This window comes from Erythrolamprus reginae, chromosome 2 (assembly GCF_031021105.1).
Source record: "Erythrolamprus reginae isolate rEryReg1 chromosome 2, rEryReg1.hap1, whole genome shotgun sequence".
NCBI lineage: Eukaryota > Metazoa > Chordata > Lepidosauria > Squamata > Dipsadidae > Erythrolamprus > Erythrolamprus reginae.
Genome location: NC_091951.1, coordinates 37,932,768 through 37,951,473, shown reverse-complemented (window position 1 = coordinate 37,951,473; position 18,706 = coordinate 37,932,768). Strand labels below are relative to the sequence as shown.

General features: G+C 44.8%; 1 protein-coding gene and 1 long non-coding RNA gene across 6 annotated transcripts in view; one reads left to right on the top strand and one right to left on the bottom strand.

The window, feature by feature from the left end:
• Positions 1–17,975, bottom strand: part of FLOT1 (flotillin 1) — a 37,942-nt gene extending 19,967 nt beyond the window's left edge. The window contains exons 1-6 of one of the 5 annotated variants that reach the window (XM_070737834.1): positions 17,875–17,975; positions 13,383–13,442; positions 8,172–8,247; positions 6,102–6,192; positions 5,203–5,346; positions 2,318–2,437 (exon numbers count right to left, since the gene is read on the bottom strand). In XM_070737834.1, the coding sequence (XP_070593935.1) occupies positions 2,318–2,437; positions 5,203–5,346; positions 6,102–6,192; positions 8,172–8,247; positions 13,383–13,425 (474 nt within the window). In that variant the 5' untranslated portion in view covers positions 13,426–13,442; positions 17,875–17,975. The other 4 variants (XM_070737831.1, XM_070737833.1, XM_070737832.1 and 1 more) reach the window with 4 other exon arrangements.
• The window catches only part of LOC139160204 (uncharacterized), a 16,282-nt gene continuing 15,473 nt past the window's right edge, over positions 17,898–18,706 (top strand). The window contains exon 1 of the long non-coding RNA XR_011557900.1: positions 17,898–18,128. This is a non-coding gene — a long non-coding RNA (uncharacterized lncRNA). The remainder of the gene's footprint in view (positions 18,129–18,706) is intronic.

Here is an 18,706-nt window from a genome sequence, read left to right as displayed (position 1 = left end):
TTTTGTAGGTGAGGTCTCCAGAACTGAACACAGTATTCCAAATGTGGTCTCACCAGCAGTCCATATAGCGGGATCATAATCTCCCTCTTCCTGCTTGTTATACCTCTAGCTATGCAGCCAAGCATCCTACTTGCTTTCTCTACTGCAGAGGTCCCCAACCTTTTTTGCACCAGGGACCGGCTTTAAGCTAGACCAGTTTTCCATGGCCCGGGGGGGGGGGGGGAGCTAGCTGTCAGCGGCGCCGTAAAAGGGGCGATCAAGAGAGGAATGGGTGAATGAATGGACGGAGGGTGGGAAGGAAGGAAGGAAAGAGGGAAGGGACAGGAACAGAAGAAGGGTGCAAAGGAAGCAAGGAAAGGTGTGAAAGGGGAGAGTAAGAGAGGAAGGAGTGAAAGAAGGGAATGAGGGAGGAAAGAAGGGAGGAAGGAAAAGGAAAGCAAGAAATGGAGGGAGGAAAGGAAGGAAGGAAAGAAAGAAGGGGGGAAGGGACAAGAACAGAGGAAGGAAGCAAGGAAACTTATGAAAGGGGAGAGTAAGGGAAGAAGGTAGGAAGGAGAAAGAAAAGAAGAAATAGAGGAAGGGAAGGTAAAAGAGAGAAAGAAAAAGAGCAAGAAAGAAAGCAAGAAAGAGAAAGAAAGAAAGAAAGAAAGAAAGAAAGGCAACTTCAAAGAAAGGCTCACTGAGCATCTCTCACTCTCTCTCTCTTTCTATCCCTCTTTCTTTCTTTCTCTTCCTTTCTCTCTCTCCTCTTCCTTTATCTCCTCTCTCTCTCCCTCTCTCTTTCTCTCCCCCCTCTCTCCCCTTTCCCTCTCTCTTTCTCTCTCTCCCTCTCTTGCTATCTCTCCCCCCTTTCCCTCTCTCTTTCTCTCTCTCCCTCTCTTGCTATCTCTCCCCCCTCTACCTCTCTCTTTCTCCCTCTCCCTCTCTTTCTCTCTCTCTCCCCCTCTTTCTCTTTCTTCTTCTCACTTTCTCTCTCTTGTTTTCTTTCTGTCTCTTTTGCTTTCTCTCTCTCTCACTCTTTCTTGTTTTCTTTCTCACGCTCTTTCTCTCTCTTGTTCTCTCTCTTGCTATCTCTTTCTCCCCCCTTTCTCTCACTCTCTCTTTCTCACTTTCTCTCTATCTTGCTGTCTGTTGCTATCACTCACTCTCGTTCTCCGTTCTTCTCAGCGGTGACGCGCGCACGCCCTGCCCGCCTCACCTTTGCAAGAGCACTTTCGCCCTGGGCTCTCAGCAAGGGGGTTTGCAGGAGAGGTGGGGCCGGCGAAGGTGATATTCAATGTCGGGGGCGCACAGGCGGTTGCACGCGCTCCCTATCTCCCTGCTAGCCCACTCGGAATATTCAAAATAAGAAAAGCCTTCGCCGGCAAAGGTTTTTCTTATTTTGAATACTCCGAGTGGGCTAGCAGGGAGATAGGGAGCGCGTGCAACCGCCCGTGCGCCCCCGACATTGAAGACCTCCGCTGAGAAAAGCCTTTGCCGGCATTTCCTCTCGGCGTCAAGGAGGCGCAGCGGCGGGCGGAGAGAGGGAAGGGGGGCGCAGCGGCGTCCCTCCTGGCCTTGGCGGGCCGCCCGACCCTCCCCACCTCCTGCAAACGCGGCGGGCGGCGGGGGGAGAGCGAGGAGCCGGTTCCGGCGGGCGCGGGGCTTGGCTGGCTGGCGGGGGGAGCGCCGCTGGTGGTGCGGAAAGGCCGAGGGGGCCCTGGCGCCGCGGACCGGCTGAAAACCCCCAACGGCCCGGTGCCGGTCCGCGGACCGGCGGTTGGGGACCTCTGCTCTACTGCCTCACTGCACTCTTCACCCATTTTGAGACTGTCAGAAATCACTACCCCTAAATCCTTCTCTTCTAAAGTTTTTGCTAACACAGAACTGCCAATACAATACTCAGATTCCTTTTCCCCAAGTGCATTATTTTACATTTGGAAACATTAAACTGCAATTTCCATTGCTTTGACTATTTATCTAGTAAAGCTAAATCATTTACCATATTACAGATGCTTCCAGGAATATCAACCCTACTGCACACATCGGCAAATAGGAAAACCTTCCCTACCAAATCTTCCCCTATGTCACTCACAAACATATTAAAAAGAATAAGACCCAGAACAGACCCAAATCAATCAATCAATCAATCAATAGAAAAGAGATGAGTCAATCAGCTTCACTTGGCGATGGGACAGGACGATGGTGGTTGTCTATTTCTATTACTGAAAATTATGAAATCAGACGTCCTTGCCAATCTCCTGCCTAAGATATCCCTGTGATCAGGCGTTCTTAGGGACAGTAGGTTTCATCAATAGGAGACAGCACATATGCATACCTGGTCATCGTGAATATCCTTGAGGGTATAACTGACCACACTGATCCCCATGTTGACCAGGTCAGACGAGGCCACTTTGAAGACCTGCTCTGAAAACTTCTGACGGTCCTTGTAGATTTCCTGTTTAACAAAGAGAGGTCACTTTGTCAGGACCAAGCAGATTCAGTTCATCTGTTTTTAAGTCCCATATAGGGGCAAGTACAGCTCATCCGTTTGGAACCCATATCGCATCTCAGACATCAACACCCTTGAAAATGTCCAAAGATACTTCACCAGAAGAGCCCTTCACTCCTCCACTCAAAATAGAATACCCTACGAGACTAGACTTTCAATCCTGGGTCTTGAAAGCCTAGAACTAAGATGCCTTAAACAAGATCTAAGTATTGCCCACAAGATCATATGCTGCAACGTCCTTCCTGTCGGCGACTACTTCAGCTTCAACCACAACAACACAAGAGCACACAAAAGATTTAAACTTAATATTAACCGGTCCAAACTTGACTGTAAAAAATATGACTTCAGTAACCGAGTTGTCCAAGCGTGGAACTCATTACCGGACTCCATAGTGTCATCCCCAAACCCCCAACACTTTACCCTTGGATTATCTACGGTTGACCTATCCAGATTCCTAAGAGGTCAGTAAGGGGTGAGTACAAGTGCACTAGAGTGCTTCCCGTCCCCTGTCCTATTGCTCTCCTATATCTCCTATACCTTTCTTCTATTCCTATATTTCTTCTTCTATTCTTTCATTGATATGTTCTATTCCTATAACTTCTCTTCTATTCTTTCTTAGATATATTTTACTATAAGTATCTCCTCTATAACCTTCATCATGTATTTTACTATGTGTATGCCCATTAAAACCTTCATTGTGTATTGGAGAAAATAAATAAATAAATAAAATAAAATATAGAAACAGTGCCAGGGATGGCCTAGAGGTGGAGCTCTTGCCTCCCAATCAGGAGACTGTGAATTTGACTCTTTGGGTGGTTCTCAACCTTTCTAATGCCGCCACCCCTTAATACAGTTCCTCATGTTGTGGTGAGCCCCAACCATAAGTCCCAATTCTCCCAACAGAGCTTTAAGCTGATTGGCAGGAAGGTCAGAGGAAAACCCCCACTGTAAACACCTGATTGGTCAGATTGTAAAAATATGTTCCAAGGTGCCAGAATAGAAGCTTTAGTTCCTAACACCATGGGAAATTTGTCTTTTCCCATGGTCTTAGGTGACTTCTGTGAAATGGTCATTTGACCCCCAGGTTGAGAACCACTGCATAGAGGCAGATACTAGATTTTTCGAACTATAAGACGCACCAAGTAAGAACTTGATTGGGAAGTTATATAAATATTTAATAAACTACAAGATGATAGGTTGGATATTAAAAGATAATATGGTGTAAAAATTTTGGCAAAGAAATAAATCTAGATACATGGGAAAAAGTTTGGATATACAACTGGAAAATAACTAAATCAATCTCTTTTAAAGAAAATCAAATTAAGATGTTCTATAAATGGCACCTTCCACCAAATAGGATCTCAAAGATGTTTCCAAGTGCCTCACCTATGTGCTGGAAATGTAAAAAAGAAATTGGCACATATTTCCATGCATGGTGGACATGCCCAAAATCTAAGATTTATTGGAATAAGGTAGAAAAATGGTTAAAGGAAATTACAAATAAGGAAATTAGAAAGACCCCAGAATTTTTCTTATTAGGTATTACTGATACCAAATATAAAAAAGAAACATATTATTTAATAATTCACATATTAGTAGCAGCAAGAATTGCATTTGCACAAAAATGGAAAGAAAAGGAAATTCCAAAAGACGAAGAGGTCTTTAGGAAGATTATGGAATGTGCAGAATTGGATATGATGACGAGATGGTTAAATAACCAAGCGGAAACAGAATTTTATAAAACTTGGGAGAAAGTTTATAATTGGTGGAATATAAAAAATGATCATTAAAGATATATTAGGTTGAACATATCGTATAGTGATACTTGATAGATACGTTTATTTTTATTAGTTGATCTCAATTATTTTAACCATAACTATACTATGACTAGAAAATATTCAAAAGTTTAGATTTCTATGTTATTGTTGTATACAAAGAGATATTTCATTGACAAGTTCACTTTTCTGTATCGATCTAAACTAGAATTAGTCTTTTTTTCTGTATTAAGAAGACGTCTATACTTAGTGGAACAACGGTAGTTCCTTTACATGTTAAACGTTGTCTGTTTTGTTTTGTCTTATATTTTAAAAAATCAATAAAAATATTTTTTTTTTAAAAAAGACGCACCAAGTAAGAAAAAAAGTTTTTGTCCTCTACAGCCCCCAGGAGCACTCTGCAGGCCTCCCAAAAACTATGTGCTCCGCTTTTTGCAAAAATGGGCCCCGTTTTTCACAAAACGGGGGCGTTTTTGCCTTCCCCCAGTCCCGAGGAGCACTCTGCAGTCCTCCCAAACCTTTTGCACACCCTGTTTTTCACAAAAAGAGACCCATGTTTTGTAAAAATGGGGTGTGCAGAGCATTCGGGAGACCTGGAGAGTGCTCCTGGGGGCTGGAGAAAGGCAAAAATTCCCCCATTTTTGCAAAAAACCAGCCCATTTTTCACCTTTTGCAAAAAGAATTGGTGTGTTTTTGCCTTCCCCCAGCCCCCAGGAGCACTCTACAGGCCTCCCAAACCATCTGTGCACTCCATTTTTGCAAAAAACGGGCCCATTTTTCACAAAAATAGGACACAGGGGTGGGGCTTCGGGAGGTCAAATTTCTCTTTAGTTCTAGGTTGGTTCGCTCCCTCATTGCTTTCCACCACACCTCACCCGTTCTTCAACTAGTGGTAGTATCTTGCACGCAGGCACATATTTTCACAAGCAACCTCACCTCTACTGTCATATGGGCCATGATGGCTCTTTGGTGGCCTTCCAGGGTCTCCAGAGCGATATGAGTAATTTCTGCTTCAGACTTGCCCAGGAACATTTGACAAGCAGCTGCCAGCATCTCCTTGTTCTGGCCCTGGATCTTCACCTGGGTAGGGAAAAGTGTTATGCGAACCCAACAAAATTCGTCGTCAGGCATGGGGAATTGAGACTTTCCCTCCCCCTAGGCTTATAAAATTTATGCATGGTATGTTAGTATGTATGATTGGTTTCTAAATTGGGGTTTTAAATTAACTTAAATATTAGATTTGTTTATATTGTATTATTGTTGCTGTTAGCCGCCCCGAGTCTGCAGAGAGGGGCGGCATACAAATCTGATTAATAAATAAATAAAAATAAATATCTGATCGTTGTGTTTCGTGACTGCTTTACTGACTTTGACTTTTTGTGTGCTGATTTTTCCCCCGCTTTGAAAATAAACCAGAGCAAAGGGTGTTTCACTTTGTGAAAGGACTGTGAATTACCTCTCAGCTGCAAGCTAAGTATCACAGAACTGATAAGGGACTTGTACAAATTACCAGTTTGTTTGGAGACCAATGCTCTTTGCTATACCAAAAGAGGGCTTAGTTTAAGTGAATTTTCATTATAAAGAACATTGTTTTGAATTTTCAAACGTGTGTGTGTCTGAAATTTGTACGTGTGAATTTTTGGGAGGAGTCTACCAGAGAGCCCGACAGAACAATTAGTTTCCATCCATTGCTTCTTATTTATTTATTCATTTATTTATTTGTTTTTTTGTTTGTTTGTTTGTTTGATTTGTATGCCGCCCCTCTCCGTAGACTCTTGCCCTGCCTTCAGGTATTTTGATATCCCCACGATATCCTGCCGAATAAAAAATATTACCTGTGCGATGCCAGTGACTGAAATGGGGACCCCATGTCGGGTGTAAACTTTCTCACTCTTCACATTCAGGGTCAGAGTGTTAAGTGAGATCCTGTAAGAGTGGAAAGAAAAAAAGGTTAAAACACATCTAAGCCCCACATCCATGAAGTGACACCCTATACAGTGGTACCTCGGTTCTCGACCACAATTCTTTCCAGAAGTGTGGTCGAGAACCGATTTGATCGAGTACCAAATTAATTTATCCCATAGGAAATAATGGAAATGGGTTTAATTGGTTTCCAGCCCCTATTGCCTTCATTTCCTATGGGATAAAGATCTGAGGTTTAAGCACTCCAAGCTGTAATAAGGGTGGGGGCAGCTGCAATACCGGCAGTTTCGGGGGGGGGGGCTCCTTTCCTCAGTGGTTTGTCTTCTTCCCTTTAAGCAGCTACACCAACTTTCTCCTTCCCGGCGGTGGCGACGGCGGTGGCGGCTTTCCTTCGAGCAGCAGCAGCGCTGGGAACGTCACATGAGAAAGGGAAGCCGCTGACGTTCCCGGCGCTGCTGCTGCTCGAAGGAAAGCCGCCGTCGCGAAGGAGAAAGTTAGTGTAGCTGCTTAAAGGGAAGAAGACGAACCACTGAGGAAAGGAGCCCCCCCCCCGAAACTACCGGTATTGCAGCCGCCCCCACCCTTCCTACAGCTTGGAGCGCTTAGATTAGAGACTGGGAGGCTGTTTAGAGGGCGGCCAGGATGGGCGTGTCGGATTCCGACTCCCATTCCGTCTCACTCCGTCCCCTCAGATCTTGTAGCATTTCGGATAATAAACAAAATTTTCTGTGGCTGTTCGGTATCCGAATTTTTGTTCAGATACCGAAGCAAATTTTTGCCGAAAATTTTGTTCGGTATCTGAAATGTACGAGAACCAAAGCGTTCGAGTACCGAGGTACCACTGTATTTCTATCAATTATCTCAATGAGGGCAAATAGGGCAAACTTGTATTCCACTTGTAAGCCAGAGCATCCTATAAGGTTAATGTTTGAAGGATGCCAACGTGGTTGAATACCTCAGCATCCTACCAACCCTGGCTGATCTCGGAAACTTAAGCAGGGTCAGCCCTAGTTAGCACTTGGATGGGCAACTGAAACGAAACCAACAGGATACCATTGCTCAGTTAAAAAGACTGGTCCAACTTTGATGAGATCCTGGATATCTTAAAATATTTCAAAGACGATAGGCTTTAAAAGAAAACTTTGGTGAACTGTGTTCAGTTCTGGAGACCTCACCTACAAAAAGATATTGACAAAATTGAACGGGTCCAAAGACGGGCTACAAAAATGGTGGAAGGTCTTAAGCATAAGAGCCGGGGTGGCGCAGCAGGTAGAGTGCTGTACTGCAGGCCACTGAAGCTGACTTGTAGATCTGAAGGTCAGCGGTTCAAATCTCATCACCGGCTCAAGGTTGACTCAGCCTTCCATCCTTCCAAGGTGGGTAAAATGAGGACGCGGATTGTGGGGGCAATAGCCTAGCTGTGTTAAAAAGTGCTATTGCTAACATGTTGTAAGCCGCCCTGAGTCTAAGGAGAAGGGCGGCATAAAAATTGAATGAATGAATGAATGAATGAACGAATGAATGAATAAATAAATAAATAAAACCTATCAGGAAAGACTTAATGAACTCAATCTGTATAGTCTGGAGGACAGAAGGGAAAGGGGGGACGTGATCGAAACATTTAAATACGTTAAAGGGTTAAATAAAGTTACTGTGGATTTACCAACCACGTCTGCTGGAAGTTTGTTCCAAGCCTCTACTATTCTTTCAGTAAAATAATATTTTCTCACGTTGCTTTTGATCTTTCCCCCAACTAACTTCAGATTGTGTCCCCTTGTTCTTGTGTTCACTTTCCTACTAAAACACTTCCCTCCTGAACCTTAACACATTTAAATGTTTCGATCATGGCCCCCCTTTCCCTTCTGTCCTCCAGACTATACAGATCTCTCCTGCTTGAGTGGAGGGGTTGACCTAGATGACCTACAAGGTCCCTTCCAACTCTATTATAACCTGTTAAATAGAGCCTCCACCTAAAGACTTACCTCTGGATCTGTTGTACGCACGGTATCACAAAAACCCGCCCGCCGGCGATCATCACCGGAGGGCTGCGGCAGAAACCTGGGGAAAGAGATATTTAAACAGTGCAGAATCTACCCAGGACAACACGATCCCTCGATCAGCCCAGTCAATCAAACCTAGACAGCTTCCAACCAGCAAAGTCAATGAGAGACGCCAGATTTGCTAAATAACCGTGGCAAAAAAAATGTCATAAAAAGAACACCCTTGCTTAGCAATGAGAATTCTGGTCCCTTTTGTAAGTCAACGACTCCCTGTATTCGAAAAAGAAGCATGGGGATTGGTGAGCAAGATTATCCAATAGGGCAGTGTTACCCAACCTTGGTAACTTGAAGATATCTGGACTTCAACTCCCAGAAATCCCCAGCCAGCATTCGCTGGCTGGGGAATTCTGGGAGTTGAAGTCCAAATATCTTCAAGTGGCCAAGGTTGGGAAACACTGCAATAGGGCATGATTTTGTTACAGATTGCAGTGATGGCGAACTCCCCCCCCCCCCCGGGTGCTGAAAGAGTGTGGGTGCACACTATTGCACATGCATGAGTGCCCATACCCATAATTCAATGCCTGGGGAGGGCGGAAACAACTTCCCCCAACCCCCGGAGGCTCTCTGGAGGCTGAAAATAGCCTGTTTCCCAACTTCTGGTGGGCCCAGTAGATTTATGTTTCACCCTCCCCAGGATCCAAAAGCTTCCCTGGATTGGGGGAGGGTAAAAACACCTTCCGCACCCCCCAGAAGCTCTCTGGAAGTCAAAAACGCCCTCCCAGAGCTTCTGTGCAAACTAAAAATCAGCTGGCTCGCACACACATGCCCATTGAGGCTGAGTCACGGCAACAGTTCGTGTGCCAGCAGATATTGGCTCTGCGTGCCACCTGTGGTACCCATTATTATTATTATTATTATTATTATTATTATTATTATTATTATTATTATTAATTAGATTTCTATGCCGCCCCTCTCCGAAGACTCGGGGTGGCTCACAACAGTAATAAGAAACAGTGTAACAATGGGACAAATCTAATAATAAAAAATATATAAAAACCCCAACAATTAAAAACCATACAGCACATATATACCAAACATGAAATATAAAAAGCCTGGGGGAGATGTCTTAGTTCCCCCATGCCTGGCGATACAGGTGGGTCTTGAGTAACTGGCGAAAGACAAGGGGGGTGGGGGCTGTTCTAATTTCTGGGGGGAGTTGGTTCCAGAGGGCCGGGGCCGCCACAGAGAAGGCTCTTCCCTTGGGGCTCCCCAAATGACATTGTTTGATCAACGGGACCCGGAGAAGGCCAACTCTGTGGGACCTTATCGGCCGCTGGGATTCGTGCAGTAGAAGGCGGTTCCGGAGGTATTCTGGCCCAATGCCATGTAGGGCTTTAAAGGTCTTTGAATTGTGACCGGAAACTGATCGGCAGCCAGTGCAGACCACGGAGTGTTGTAGAAACGTGGGCGAATCTGGGAAGCCCCACGATGACTCTCGCGGCCGCATTCTGCACGATCTGAAGTTTCCGAACACTTTTCAAAGGTAGACCCATGTTGAGAGCATTGCAGTAATCGAACCTCGAGGTGATGAGGGCATGAGCGACTGTGAGCAGTGACTCCCTGTCCAAGTAGGGCCGCAACTGTTGCACCAGGCGAACCTGGGCATGCCATAGGTTCGCCATCACTGCCCTATGGAAACTATTCTAAAGGACACTTTGGCTTTTGTGTTCCAACCTAGGATACCACAAACCACGAATAAGACTCGTTGTGCCAACAAAAAACCTTTTTTATTAAGTACTGTGAATTCTTCTCATTCACATCCAGCAAAGTCTTGCAAGAGTAAATTTACAGTTACAGACCTTATCTGGCTTGGAGAGAGCTGCCAGGCTGAGATCTTCAAAACTTGGTCACTGAGAGTCATGAATGTTAGTACTATGTACATAACTGGTTGGGTTTGGCAATATATAAAGCAAACTAACAATGTATGCTTAAATATATTGAAAAACTATAGCTTGAAGAGTTAGCTTTAAGAGGGAGCCAGAAGTGTGATTCTCTCGCTCTCTCTGCTATTTCTGTTATTTTCCCTGTGATTGCTGTAGTAGGAACTGTGTGTTAAATGCTGGTTTATGTAACTGTAAGCTGAACAAGTAAGGCTTATAGTATTGTATATGCATGCAGTGAAGGGCTACCAAAAGTTTTACTACAACACTGTGGGCGTGGCTTATGCAGGACGCCCTGCATTTTCTTTCAACAAAAAGTTCAGTGCAAATTAGGTGCTCTGGGGTGGAGCTCCATTTTCACTACCCCCCCTTCCGGGCAGCAGCCCATCCCTGTTTATATGTATCAAGAGTTATTGACTGATTTAACTGTGTATGACTAGCACTGTTCAACTTGACTAAGATATTTGTCAAAGTAAATAATATTTTATACACTTTAATATATCTGGCTTGTACGACTGAACCATTACTCATATATCTGGGCTATCAGCTGGGAGTCCACGTTTCCTTATTTTATGTCCACCTTTGACAACTCAGAGATCACTTTGCACATTCCAGAGGAATCACTGAGTCTGTCATCTGCACCTCTATAACCGTCTGGTTTGGTGCTGCAACCCAACAAGACCGACACAGACTTCAGAGGATAATCAGAACTGTAGAAAAAACAATGGCTGCCAACCCGCCTTCCATTGAGGACCTGTATACTGCACGAGTCAAAAAGAGGGCGGGGAAAATATTTACTGACCCCTCACACCCTGGACACAAATTGTTTCAACTCCTACCCTCAAAACGTCGCTACAGAGCACTGCACACCAAGACAACTAGACACAAGAACAGTTTTTCCCCGAACGCCATCACTCTACTAAACAAATAATTCCCTCAACACTGTCAGACTTTCTACTAAATCTGCACTTCTATTCTACTAGTTTTTCTCATCATTCCTATCACCCATTTCCTCCCATGTTGACTGTATGACTGTCACTTGTTGCTTATATCCTAAGATTTTTATTAATATTGCTTCTTCATTGCTTATTTGACCCCTATGACAATCATTAAGTGTTGTACCACATGATTCTTGACAAATGTATATTTTATTTTATGTACGCTGAGAGCATATGCACCAAGACAAATTCCTTGTGTCTCCAATCACACTTGGCCAATAAAAAAATCTATCTATCTATCTATCTATCTATCTATCTATCTATCTATCTATCTATCTATCTATCTATCTATCTATCTATCTATCTATCCTTCCTTGACAATGAACCAATTAGGTGAACTAATTGTCTCCTGCAAACTCCCCATTCCCTTTCTCTCCTCTTTTATTTCCTATGGTTCACCTGTGGCCTTACTCCCAAGTTAACCCTTGTTCCTTAGCTCTGCACATGTGCACACTGGGAACAGGCTCCAGATGTTTGTTTGCCTCACTGATATATGACTCCAATGGCAACTGATAACTGTCAGACAGCCCTGGCCCCCTCTCTGTCTCTGATGCAGAGCACTCGTCAAAGCCTTCCCCAGACTCCAGGACTAGCCCATGTTTCTTCCCAACCTCCTCACTGTCCAAATCTACTGCCAGCTCTGCTGGCCGCTGGCAGACCACAACATTCTGTTCCAAAAATCTACTTTCGAAAACGTTAGGTCATCATTGTTAACACTCTTCCAATAACTCTTTAAAGCAGCTGCGTTTTTTCTGCAGGTGCGTCCGTGTTTCAGCATGCGCGGAAGCAAAAAAACCTCGGCAAAACACGAGTGCACCTGCAGTTCTGTGCGCGATTTTGCTTCCTCCACAGGGGCAACATCAAAATTGCGCTGGTCCCGCAAGAACTTACAAGCCGTAGCGGCGAGCGCAATTTAGTGTTCTGGCTCATAGCCCACTGCTGTGCTCGACCCTATGTGCTTTAATGGCTGTGCTTTAATGGCTTTGCATGTGTAGCCAAAATGTGATTGTCAGGAAAAAGGGAAGCTGGCACAACCAGGGGGGAACAGCCCTTGATGGAAGAAACCCACTTGTGAAAATAAAAGCACTGAATAGTTAAAAAAAGAGGAACAAACGGTGTCTCCAAATGAAATCCTAAAAAGCCAGCTTCACCCGAACAGCCCCAAAGATGCCTGAATGTACGAAGTGACCCATGCATTCTGCAACCAGAGCAATCTGAAAGAAATCACCGCTAGCTTGAACAAAGACATACAGTGGTACCTCTACCTAAGAACGCCTCTACTTAAGAATTTTTTTAGATAAGAACCGGGTGTTCAAGATTTTTTTTGCCTCTTCTTAAGAACAATTTTTTACTTAAGTACCCAAGCCCGGAAAAAATTACCAGGAAATTTGAGAGCGGCAGGAAGGCCCGGCCAGTTTCCTACCATTCCCCCTTTAATCCTGGCCATCTCGGGCTTTTTCTGGCGCTTAAGGAGGCTTTGGCCGTCCAGAGCGAACGGAGCGTTTTCCTTTCTCTGGGTGCTTGGTGAGGGAATAAACCACATCGCTGTAGTGACTCCCTCACGCTGTCTCCCGTACACCCGGCGCCAGGTTGCCTCCCGGAGCAGTCTGGGCGTGGAACGGCAAAAGGGGGCGCTTCACCCTGGCTGGATTAACTTGGCTTCAGTCAAACCGAGGAGTCACCACAGTGAAGGAAAGGCGCCGGCTACAAAGCGAGTGAGCGAGAGGAGAGGGAAGCCCTTCAGCATGGGAAGGAAGAGGAAGCAAGCAGCAGCAGCTGCTGCCGCCTTTCGGTCAAAGGAGCGGGAGGTTCCCCCCTCTTGCCCGCCTGGGTTTCTCTCTCTGGCACAGTGTATGGGAGGCAGCCTCGAACCGGGTGTATGGGAGGCGCATGCTCCTCCTCGCCGCCTCAGAGTCCTCCCCCTTTTTTTTAAGCCTTAAAGTTTTGGATTTTTTTTACTCCCCTCACCTCCCCTTCTTCTTTCAGCAGTGACTGTCCTCCTCCTCTTCCCATCCAAATTCCAAGCTTTTATTTCTTTCCAAAAGGGTTTTGCACCTATTATTTGCTTTTACATTGATTCCTACGGGAAAAATTGCTTCTACTTACAAACTTTTCTACTTAAGAACCTGGTCACAGAACGAATTAAGTTCTTAAGTAGAGGTACCACTGTACTTCCACATTTTGTGGCCAGCCTTGAAGGCTGATCCGATTGGATCATAAAACTAAGAAAGAGCAATAGGAAATGGAGCACTTACCTGAGACAACCATGGCTTCATTGGGGCCACAGGTAAAGAACATCTTGACGTCTAGAGAGTCTGGAAAAGAACAGGAAACTGGGGTTTCAGAAGAGCAGAGTGGGGGTCTTCTAGTCCAACCCTCTGCTCAAGCAGGAGACCTTGTATCATTTCAGACAAATGGTTGTCTAATCTTTCAAAAATCTCCAGTGTTGGAGCACCCATAACTTCTGAAGCCAAGCTATTTCACTGTTTAATTGTTCTGTCAGGAAATTTCTCCTTAGTTCTAAGTTGATTCTCTCCTTGTTTAGTTTTCACCCATTGCTTCCTGTTCTACCCTCTGGCGCTTTGGAGAATCAGTTGACTCCCTCTTCTCTGTGGCAGCCCCTGAGATATTGGAACACTGCTATCATGTCTCCCCTAGTCCTTCTTTTCATTAAACTAGACATACCCAGTTCCTGCAACCGTTCTTCATTATGTTCTAGCCTCCAGTCCCCTAATCCTCTTTGTTGCTCTTATTTCCTACATTTCCGGTTCCTCTATTGTGTGTATAAGACGTACCCAGGTTTATAAACATTTGGTGCATGAGACGCATCCAAATTTTCACCCTCATTTTGGGGTAAAAGAATGTGTCTTACAGGGTGTGTTCCAAAAGTAATGCAATTATTTTTTTAAAAAGTAATTTATTGAACAGATTTGCACAAACAGTTAAAATTCTTCAAAGTACTGTCCTTGGGCCTCTACACATTTTTTCCAGCAACTCTGCCATGACCGGTACGCGCCCTGGAAGGCGGTCTTCAGGGACATCTCGCAAGGTCTTTGTCACAGCTGATTGGATCTCTTCTATGGATGAAAAATGGGTTCCTTTCAGGGCTGGGAACAAAAAGAAGTCTGCTGGGATAACATCAGGACTATAGAGGGTGTGGGGCAGCGTTGGCACCTGGTGTTTGGCCAGGAACTCGCAGACTCGTAGCGCGTTGTGGCCAGGCGCCTTTCTCGTCCATAGAAGAGATCCAATCAGCCATGATGAAGACCTTGCGAGAGGTCCCCGAAGATGCCTTCCAGGGCATGTACTGGTTATGGCAGAGTCGCTGGAAAAAATGTGTAGAGGTCCAAGGACAGTACTTTGAAGAATTTTAAGTGTTTGTGCAAATATTTTCAATAAATTACTTTAAAAAATTGAATTACTTTTGGAATTTATTTATTTATTTATTTATTTATTTTTTAGATTTGTATGCCGCCCCTCTCCGTGGACTCGGGGCGGCTCACAGCAAAATATAACAATCGTAACAAATCCAAATAAATTTAAAATATTTAAAAAAGTTTAAAAAGAACCCATTTACTAACAAGCACACACACAAACATACTATGCATAAATTGTACATGCCCGGGGGAGGTGTTTCAGTTCCCCCATGCCTGATGGCAAAGATGGGTTTTAAGGAGTTTATGGAAGGCAGGGAGAGTAGGGGCAGTTCTAATCTCTGGGGGGAGTTGGTTCCAGAGAGTCGGGGCCGCCACAGAGAAGGCTCTTTCCCTGGGGCCCGCCAACCGACATTGCACCCTGTATACTCTGAAAAATACAGGTATATGGATTCCATCTCTTGGAATGTCACATAGTCCACACATCTGGAAGTTGTCAATATTGGGAAGTCCTGGTCCTCCAAACGAAGCAACTTGTTTCTATGAACAGTCAAACAGCACCTTCCTTAACCTGATGCTCTCCAGATGTGCTAGGTCCACTCCCACAGTTTCCACATGAACTGAAGATGGAAGTTAAAAGATGGAGATCACAAACTCCAACACACCTGAAAGGCACCTAATCAGGAGAACCTCCTTATAGATCACCAATCTGGCAACTTTTGCCTTCTGCTGCTTAGGCGTGTCTCTGGAATCCTGAGAGCTGAAATAACCATTTTTTTTAATTAAAAAAGCAAAAAATGAGCAAAGAAAACCTTGAGTGGATCAGAGTTTGTCTGTTGCTCCTAAACCTCTATTGCTGGGATCTCCAAATTTGTCACCTTTTAAGATTTTGGGATCTCAGCTCCCAGAATTTGTGAGCCATGCTTGAGTTTCCTTAGTTGCCAAAGTCTCCTTAGATGGTGGAGATGCTTGGATATTTATTTGTTTGTTTTGTCCAATACACAATAATACACAATGAGGCTTATAGAGGATATAATCAGGTAGAATATATTAAAGGGGGAATAGAGGAAAAAATAAAGGAGTGAAATATAACTATGAGACAATAGCAGAAAAAGATATAGGTATAGAAGAGAAGATATAAATAATCCTACGTAGCTTTTGCTCCGGCAATCTCACACTACTCACAAGAGCCTACAAAACTTTTGCCAGACCCATCCTTGAATACAGCTCATCTGTCTGGAACCCATACCACATCTCAGACATCAACACCCTTGAAAACATCCAAAGATATTTCACCAGAAGAGCCCTTCACTCCTCCACTCGAAACAGAATACCCTACGAACATAGACTAACAATCCTGGGTCTAGAAAGCTTAGAACTACGGCGCCTAAACATGATTTAAGTATTGCCCACAAGATCATATGCTGCAACGTCCTGCCGGTCAACGACTACTTCAGCTTGAACCACAATAACACAAGAGCACGCAACAGATTCAAACTTAATATTAATCGCTCCAAACTTGACTATAAAAAATATGACTTTAACAATCGAGTTGTCGTAGCATGGAACTCATTACCTGACTCAATAGTGTCAACACCTAACCCCCAACATTTCTCCCTTAGACTATCCACGATTGACCTCTCCATGTTCCTAAGAGGTCAGTAAGGGGCGTACATAAGTGCACTAGTGTGCCTTTCGTCCCCTGTCCAATTGTCTTTCCTTTATCTCATATATTATATATATTTTCTTCCTTTCATATATCTTCTCCTCTATTTTTACATATTATCTTTATATATATTACTTCATGTCTATTCTCTTCTATATGTACAGTATTGTGTATTGACAAATGAATAAATAAAATAAATAAAAATATAGGAAATATAGGAAAGATAATAGGACGGGACAGTAGGCTGGTGAACTTTTATTGGATATTGACTTTGGATTGGTCAATATGAAAAGGGGCATATACATATGGTACTGTATATAAACTAGTAGCTGGATATCATCCGGCACCAAGCAGAGCATTTCAATGCTCAATGGTGCTAATTCTAAGTACAGTACTGTAGTGCTAAGAGTTTTGGTGGTGCAGTGGTTAGAGTGCAGTACTGCAAGCTACTTCTGCCGATCACCAGCTGCCAGCAGTTTGGCAGATCGAATCTCAGTAGGCTCAAGGTTGGCTCAGCCTTCCATCCTTCCAAGGTTGGTAAAATGAGGACCCAGATTGTTGAGGGCAATATGCTTTCTGTAAACCGCTTAGAAGGGCTGTAAAGCACTATAAAGCAGTATAGAAGTCTAAACTACCGGTATGTATATGTTGTGAGCCAGCCCGAGTCATTGGAGAGGGGCGGCATAAAAGTCCAATCAATCAATCAATCAATCAATCAATCAATCAATCAATCAGTCAGTCAGTCAATCAATTGATCAATCAATAATCAACGCTATTGCTAATTCTACCTAATTACCCCTTATTCATCCCTTTTAATTGCCACCTACAGGTCCCCATCTAGTCTTGCTTCCGGCTAAATATTTCTTCAAAGTCCGTCAATCATGGCAGAGGCAATATTTTTCCTCCCTCCCTCTGGCAAAACCCAACCCAAGAACTTGGGAGCCATTTTTCACAGAAATATATCATTCATTAGGCAGCCCCCGGGGTGTTTGCATCAAAATGAGAGCTGTGAGCTTTTCTAAAGGCTGGCAGATCATGAGGACTAGCGAGTTAATTCAAAATAAGCACCCACACCCTCCAAAGAGGGAGATAGATAAATCCAGGAAAAATCTCCACGCTGGAGAATGACAGCTACATCCTGTTAAGAGTGGAAATTTTCTAATGGTAATATTGAAGCTTTTTTTTTACAGTAATATGAAGACGTGGTTGGTAAATCCACAGTAACTGAGTTTTAAACATGCCTGGATAAACATAGATCCATTCTAAGATAAAATACAAGAAACAGTATAAGGGCAGACTAGATGGACCGTGAGGTCTTTTTCTGCCGTCAGTCTTCTGTTTCCATGAAGCTTTTCATTCCTAGGGGTTTATTGGCCCCTCGACGGGTTTAATTGTGCTATAATTCCGCTGAAGACACAGTCAGAGAAAAAGGAAACAGAAGGCCTTATTATTATAATTATTTGCAATTATTTTGCAAGACGAGGGACACTTGGTGGTGTGCAATCTTAAAATTAGCCGCTTTTCCTCCGCCCGCTAGTGGTTGGCGCACGACCCCCCCTTCCCCTCCCGACCCCCCCCGACGCCCGGGCCCTACCTGCCTTCCCAGGACCCGCCGCCTTGTTCTGCTCAAAACAGGCACACACACGCGCACACGACACACACCCTTCCTGCCGACGCCTTCCCTTTCCCGACAGCCCCCGCCCTCACCGCTCACTTTCGGTTTTCCACAACCGCAGCCCCTGCTGGAGGCTGCCGGGCGGCGCAGGGGCGGCTGAGGGTGGCGGGAGGGGAGCAAGGCCGCCGCCTCCACCTCCTCCGACCCTCGCCTTGAGCTTTGCCGCCAGAGTTGGCTGCGCCTTCTCCGCCTGGGCGGAGGTCCATCTGGTGGCCGCCAACAATATGGGAGGTCGAGGCTGAAAGTGGGATTGTGAAAGCGGAAGAAGAGGAGGGAAGGAAGGAAGGTAGGAGGAAAGCAGAAGAAGGAAAGGGAGGGGGAGGAAGGAAGGAGGGAGGGAGGGAAGGAAGGAAGGCAGAAGAGGAAGAAAAGGATGGGTTATAGGAAGGAAGGAAGGAAGAGGAAGAAAAGGGAAAGAGAGGGAGGAAGGAGGGAGGGAAGGAAGGAAAGTGTGAGAGGGAGGGAGAAAGGAAGGAAGGAGAGAGGGAGGGAAGGAATGAAGGAAAACGTGAGAGGGAGGAAGGAAGACAGAAGAAGAAAAGGAAGGGTAAGAGGGAGGAAGAAAGGAAAGAAGGAAAGAAGGAAGGAAGGAGAGAGAGTGGGAAGGAAGGAAAGTGTGAGAGGGATGAAGAAAGGAAGGAAGGAGGAGGGAGACGATGGGAAGGAAGGAAGGAAAGTGAGAGGGAGGGGAGGAAGGAAGGAAGAGGGAAGAGGAAGAAAAGGGAAGGTGAGGGAGGAAGGAGGGAGGGAAGGAAGGAAAGTGTGAGAGGGAGGGAGAAAGGAAGGAAGGGGGGAGAGGGAAGGAAGGAACGAAGGAAAGTGTGAGAGGGAGGGAAGGAGGAAGGAAGGCAGAAGAAGAAAAGG